Genomic DNA, 6,952 nt, shown 5'->3' on the forward strand with positions numbered 1-6,952 from the left:
CCAAGAGTTCCCGAGGATGGATGAGAATCATCACTGCTTTATGTAGCAATCAAGTCAGAAACATATTGTTATGACAAATCCATTCCCCCCAACAAAAATAAAAAATGGTTGTTAATTACCCTACTTGTAATACCCCTCTATTTTCTATTTTTAATGTTGATTATTTTAGGCATGAACCTATTATGGATTTAATGGCTATGGAATCCATGTTTAAACTTTTGTGATGATGTAATCAGTTTGATTAGTAGTAATAAAATAAATAAATTGTTTGGAAAACACTCAAGAAAAGAGCAATAGAGTTAGAATATTTTTTGGCAACCTAGGAAAAGTTGTTGGTGGTCAAGTCCACATGATGGACCTTCCCTAAAATCTCCTAAAAATCCCTAAGAGAAAATGGTTAAAAGTATATTGATTTAACATGATGGGAGAAAAGGATTATGTTAAATCACTTAGTTGGAGAAAGATACTAAGTAGGGTGGAATAAAGCATTGTGTGAGAAAAAGGCGATCTTTAAAGAAAAAGAAAGGAATATTTTTGAAAAAAAAAAAAAAAACTAAAACAAAGGCCTAGGAAAAAAGGTTGGTAGACCTTAAAGCAGGATGTTGCTAAAAAATTGTTGGGAAGAAATCTATAAAATACACCACCTATGAATCAAAGAGGTTGTTGATTCTTATAGAAATTAAATATTAGCTTGGGGAGAACTGGCAGACGCAATTCACGGTCAGGAAGAAAGCGCTCGGTCTTGAGAAATTTCCAAGCAGCAATTTTGGTTAGAATTCTTATTATAGTTTTATTGATATGGAAATGTGAGCTGAATTGTGTTTCTATTTATGCTTTTTCTTCCATGTTGAAATGATATCTAATAAGTAGATGCATGCAAATGGAAAAGGAGTATAGTAGATACCTACATAGTAAAGATATTCTTTTTAATATGTAGTTGATTATCATGTGTAGCTTTCACACGACACGCAAGTATATAGATATATAGAATATGCATGTTAGAGACTATATATGAGGGTCATATGGAGGTTGGGATATGAATAAATTCTAGTTATATTTCTCTACAAAAGTGGTTTAGGATAGATAGATGTGTATATTATATCAAAAAGGATTATGTATGTTATAATTGTTTAGTTAAATGCCAAAAATGATTAGGAACGTCATTTAGGAGTACAACTCTTACTTGGATGCCTAAAAATTGTGTTCGACCCCGTACACTCACATGAAATTTAATTACGCCGTAAGGCGTTCCCTCTGAGACGAACTCCCCTCCATGCCACCGTGTCTCAACGTGGGCCGTTAAATGGATTGTTAGACGATTAAATCATCTCCAGCCATTAGATCATCCGTGGAGAACATTCTGATCAGTGAAGAGTCGCACGCCCTGAGGTCTGAAGCGACACGGGGAAATTTTATGGGTATATCGAAGTGGGTGGCGGTATTCAGACCATTTTTGGTTTGGATTCTCAGATTTTTGGAACCGAATCCCCAGTTTCCAGATTTTTTTATCTGCTTCCTGTTTTATGATTCTGGTTCTCACATTTTTGTATCTCTGTCTTCTCGTCTGATTTGGGTTAGCATGATTTGGGTCAGCAGCGGTTTTTGGTGTGGGAAGAAAACTTCTGAATCTCTGTCTTCTCGTCTGATTTGGGTCAGCAGCGGTTTTTGGTGTGGGAAGAAAACTTCTGAAGATGAAGATCAAGGGTGGGTGCGGGGTTAACAGTTTTTTGAATTCATGGAAGATACTCTGATTCCTTGTAGCCTCCATTAATCCCGACATAGTTACAGTCGAAAATGGTATTGATTGTAGGAGCAGGGGTGCTGGGATTGACCTACACTTTCATGAAGACTGGATGGCCCTCAGGCCTTATTTTACTGGCACTGGTGGCATGCATTGCCTATTATGGCATGGCGCTGTTGGTGTGGTCTAAGAGGGCCCTCAAAAGGCAAGGATTTCAGAAAATATAGCTTTGGAGATCTGGGCTTTGCTGTTTATGGAAGTACAGGGAAATTTGCTCTCTGCCATGGAAAACCCAACACTGAGCCTTATTTGTCACACAATTTTATTGTTATCTCTTGGCTTTGGGTATTCCAATGGGCAATCCTACAGTTTGCAGATGTATCATAAATTTTCTCATGAAGTAAAAGAGTGGATGACTTACAGACATGGATTAGATACACAAAGTTGGCCTATGGAGGGAAGCAATGAGTATTACAAAACACTGTATCATCATGACTCTGCTCGCCATGGAAAACCCAACACTGAGCCTTATTTGTCACACAATTTTATTGTTATCTCTTGGCTTTGGGTATTCCAATGGGCAATCCTGTAGTTTGCAGATGTATCATAAATTTTCTCATGAAGTAAAAGAGTGGATGACTTACAGACATGGATTAGATACACAAAGTTGGCCTATGGAGGGAAGCAATGAGTATTACAAAACACTGTATCATCATGACTCTGCTCGCCATGGTCGTCAACTTGTTGAATACTCTTCTCTCACATTTGCAGAAGGGAACGAGACACTTGAACTTCAACAGTTGGGATTGTAAGTTCTGCTTCCTTGTCTATTACAGTATTACTTATGTTGCATAAGAATTTGGAATGAACCCAAAATAAAATTATGTATGTTGATACTAGCAGAACCTCCGAATGAATCAATTCATTTGCCAATAGATCATTGACAGTATGCTGTACAATTAAAGTAATGGTTTTCTAGTTTTCAAAAGTGTTGCTAAAGTTCATAATCAAAATCAAAATTGCTAAAGTTCCATGTTTGATTCTAATTTAATCGCTCATTACGCTCCTAACTTCCTGTTCTGTGATCTGGACAGTTTGTACTACACTGTGGTTCAAGTGGGCACACCTAATGTAACTTTACTTGTAGCACTTGATACGGGCAGCGATTTGTTCTGGGTGCCTTGTGATTGCCAACAGTGTGCTCCTACTTCTGCACCTAGCTATGGACTTGTATGTATTGCATTTTCAGCTTCTCCCTGTTAAACCTACTGACCTATTACATTAATGTTGAATTTTATTCTTGTGATAAACAATTATGTGAGATTGCACTGGCTGTGAATTCCACTTAGACTATGGTTTCATTCTTCTTATCAGTAATGGGCTATTGTGCCCATCTGTTAGTTTTTTCCATGGGCATGGTGTTGATCAAATATTAAAGGTAGAAAACGGAACCCTTTTGAACATATTTTCGAGAGTAAAAAATTCGGGATGGTTGAAAATTATTTGTGAGTGGCCAGTGCTGATTTTCGAGCCACAGTAAGAACATGGGTGCATAATAAACATGGAGTCATGTTTGATCCCTAAGCTTTGCCATATCCAAGTAAAATTCAATGAGGTTGTTTGATTGTGTTTGGGTGATTTCCCGAGCCACAGAGAGAACATGGGTTCATAATAAGCATAGAGTCATGTTTGATTCATAAGCTTCACCGCTCAAAGTAAAATTCCATATAAGGGTGTCTTGATTGTGTTTTGATGATTTCCTGAGCCAAAGTGAGAACATGGGTGCATAATGGGGTCATGTTTGTTGCCTGAGCTTTGCCATTCCAAAGTAAAAATCTGTGAGGATGTTTGACTGTGTTTTGGTGCTTCACATTCCCAAAATTCCACAACTTTTCCTGTATTAATCAGTAATTTTCTTTAGCCTTCCAAAACCTGTATCTCTAGCTGAAGTGCAAGATACATCTGCAAAGACAAGCAAGAACCGTTGCTTTTGCAGAAGAACAGAGGTCAACAGGGTGCATACTATTGGCACTGCCTTTTAAACTTGATAGGGCAGTTTGGTTGGCTTGATGCTATTTTCTTCAATAGGCCACCAACCAGAGGTTTATGCTGTTTCCAAAGACAAATTGTCAAACCTTTAGCAACCAAGTTCAATTGAAAACATTTTATTGCATAAGAAACAGTTAGGGAAAAGACATATAAGAGCGACTATACATGTTGCTTGATTACAATAAAATTATTTGATTCATCTGATGCTTGAAACTAGATTCTGAAAATCAATTCAAGCTAAGAGATTTCTTTTAAACCATCTCTTCTCGTAGTTGATGACCTAGCTTTAAGGACTTGCAGGTCGTTCCAATAATTAAATCTACTGAAAAGAGATTAATATAATTTACTTGGAGATATAGGTTGATGTGAAGAACTCTAAATACTGTTAAAAATTTTTAGTCACATATTTCTAATACTGATTACAGCATGAATGCCAGATTTAACAAGGAACTAATCCCTAGAAATCCAACTGATAGTAGTCTTACCCAAAACGAATCACAGAGTTTTGCAGGTCAGAGTTTATGCTTTGCCAAATTTTGCCCATTTTTTGCATATTTTTTATCCTAGTTGGCTGACTTCCCAAGTTGCTGACCCTGGACCAATTTTTGCCGATGCTATTTCGCACAAAGTTACTTAAGGAACTGAATTACAGGTTGTCACTTCAAGTTGCACCATCCTTCTAACACCTTAGAATCACAGTTATTTGAAACACCTTATCTATAGTTGGGAAAGAGCATACTAATACCACTAACCTCATATATACTACGGTACTACCACCATTCTCATCAATGTACATTTTCTAAGGCTGAACATTGAAATTGGCAGGCATTAGCATCAGCTTGGCCTTTCAGAACCCTATTTATTATGGCATAGTGACAATGTTTCTTTCATATGCACAACATTCTCTCCACTTACTAAATGCATTTGCATTCTTCCTTGTCAGGCAAAATAACTCCTCTGCACTGTGAATGAAGCATGTAAAAATGATTCCTAACTACAAAATAACTTATTATCTTGTGAAGTAGGATAAATGTGCAACAACATGGCCCTCTTGCCGGTGCATTTCAGGCGCGGTTCCGACTCGAATCCAGTGGTCAATCCTGCTTCCACACTGGCAATGTTTCCTATTCACAGATTTTTAACTTCCCTGGGATTTTTAGAGGTCTCCAAATCAGCCTGTATGGTCAAACAATCTGGAAATGTGCTGGATTTATAGGAATCGCGGGGAATTCCCACAAGGGTTTCCCAAAAAGGCCATTTTGTTGCATGCTTAGTCTTCTTCATATCTTGTGCTTCTGTGCGTTTCCTTGATATGGAATTCTTCAGAAAAAGAATTAATCATTTCTATGACTCAACTTGGAGTGGGATTTAGTTTCTGATTTAATTCTGATTTCAACAGGACATCGATTTGCAGACTTACAGTCCATCAGCCTCTAAGACAAGCAAGCAAGTTACTTGTAATAATACTCTGTGTGATTTACAAAATCAATGCTCCAAATCTAGTGATCAATGCCCATACAACGTTACATATCTCTCAGAAGATACATCCACTGCAGGAACTTTAGTGGAGGATGTTCTTTATCTGACTCCTGGAGATGGATCACAGAATGGAACGGTGGTGAAGGCGCCTATCACATTCGGGTATGATTTATTTTTTGCTGTTGTAAGTGATTTTTTTTTCTTTATTTTTTAGAAATAAAGACTAAAATTTTTAGAAATGAGTTTTCTGCCTCTAGATAGCAGTCTGAGACCATACTGAATTTGACTATGACACGTGACCTGAATATTGCTGTGCAGTGTGCACTATCAAGTGCTTTTCCCTTTTTAAGTGCTACAAATGAATGAACACTAATCACTGCATCTTTGCTTGTGCATTTGATAGGTGTGGAAGGGTACAAACAGGCACATTTCTAGAAGCTGCAGCTCCAAATGGCCTACTTGGGCTTGGCATTGAACCTATATCTGTCCCTACCGTTTTACACAAATCAGGCCTTGTATCACAGCATTAAGAATGGATTTATGGTTTCTAATATGGATTGTAACTCTTTTTATTGGATATCATTTAGTGCTATCATTTTCTGATACTGATATTTTTGAGGTTGTAGGTAGAAGCACATAGTTTGTAGGCTAAGGCTTCAGTAAACAGGAAAAATAATTTTAATTAGGTTGTCAGACAGTGGTTATTACAGGGGATTTTCAATTCCCATAGTATTAGTCCTCACTGTTTTTTTTAATAAATAATCTTTTGTTGTAAAGCAGCTTCTGGAAATCTCTAAATATACATGTCTTCAAGTAGGCTTTAAGGCTTCTACTGCTTTGACATATCCTTGGATGGACTATTCAGCCCATCCATATACATGGAAACTACTTGCAGAGGAGAAATAATCTCTACAAGTGGGGTGCCTTGGCGGAACTCTTTCATGCAGCCTCTCTGATTCTTATCTTGAGGGTGAAGAAGCAATCATCTAGGGTGTAAGCATCAAAGTTGTGATAAAAAGCAGTCACAAATTCAGCCCTAGTAGTCACCCTTTCATTCCATTTGTGTTTCTTCAAATGCAGATCCTTCCAGGTGTGGGGTGGAAAACATATTTACAGTCGAAAATGGTATCGATTGTAGGAGCAGGAGTGCTGGGATTGACCTACACTTTCATGAAGACTGGATGGCTCTCAGGCCTTATTGTACTGGCACTGGTGGCATGCATTGCCTATTATGGCATGACGCTGTTGGTGTGGTCTAAGAGGGCCCTCAAAAGGCAAGGATTTCAGAAAATAGATAGCTTTGGAGATCTGGGCTTTGCTGTTTATGGAAGTACAGGGAAAGCCATGGTGGATTTTATGGTGGTCCTCTGCATGGCAGGAGTTTGTGTGGGTTATCTCATATTCATAGGGAATACTCTGTCTTACATGTTTACAGGATCCAAACCACAGCCCAATCCCAAATCCCAAGAATCCTCGTTGAATCCTCATGGAGTCTATTTGTCTACCTCGTTGGATGTTACCAGGAAGGTAGGCTTCATATGGGCCATTTTTCCACTGGAGCTCATCATGAGTGGGATTCGAACCCTTACCCATCTGGCCCCTTTTAGTGTTTTTGCATATACCATTTACATTTCTGCAATGCTAACTGTTGTGGTGCAAGATGTGTTGTCCATATTGAGTACT

The 6,952-nt window shown here is 38.1% G+C and overlaps 1 protein-coding gene across 1 annotated transcript; it reads left to right on the forward strand.

Annotated features, from left to right (window-relative positions):
* The first annotated feature begins 1,283 nt into the window (after positions 1-1,283).
* On the forward strand, positions 1,284-6,706 carry LOC149202994 (aspartyl protease family protein 1-like). Its single transcript, XM_089403295.1, has 4 exons — positions 1,284-2,549; positions 2,836-2,971; positions 5,190-5,431; positions 5,673-6,706. Exons 1-4 carry the CDS (start codon positions 2,206-2,208, stop codon positions 5,797-5,799), a joined length of 849 nt encoding a protein of 282 aa, XP_089259421.1. The 5' UTR covers positions 1,284-2,205; the 3' UTR covers positions 5,800-6,706.
* The last annotated feature ends 246 nt before the right edge of the window (positions 6,707-6,952 follow it).

Source organism: Pinus tabuliformis, chromosome 2_1 (assembly GCF_031772625.1).
Source record: "Pinus tabuliformis cultivar Carrire ecotype Pingquan chromosome 2_1, CPIR1, whole genome shotgun sequence".
NCBI lineage: Eukaryota > Viridiplantae > Streptophyta > Pinopsida > Pinales > Pinaceae > Pinus > Pinus tabuliformis.

What these genes read in the sequence shown, in the direction of transcription:
- LOC149202994 (XM_089403295.1), top strand. Translation starts at nt 2,206, where the DNA reads ATGAGTATTACAAAACACTGTATCATCATGACTCTGCTCGCCATGGAA. An exon ending in GAACTTCAACAGTTGGGATT is followed by an intron (nt 2,550 to 2,835) that starts GTAAGTTCTGCT and finishes TGATCTGGACAG; the next exon opens with TTTGTACTACACTGTGGTTC. An exon ending in AAGGCGCCTATCACATTCGG is followed by an intron (nt 5,432 to 5,672) that starts GTATGATTTATT and finishes TGCATTTGATAG; the next exon opens with GTGTGGAAGGGTACAAACAG.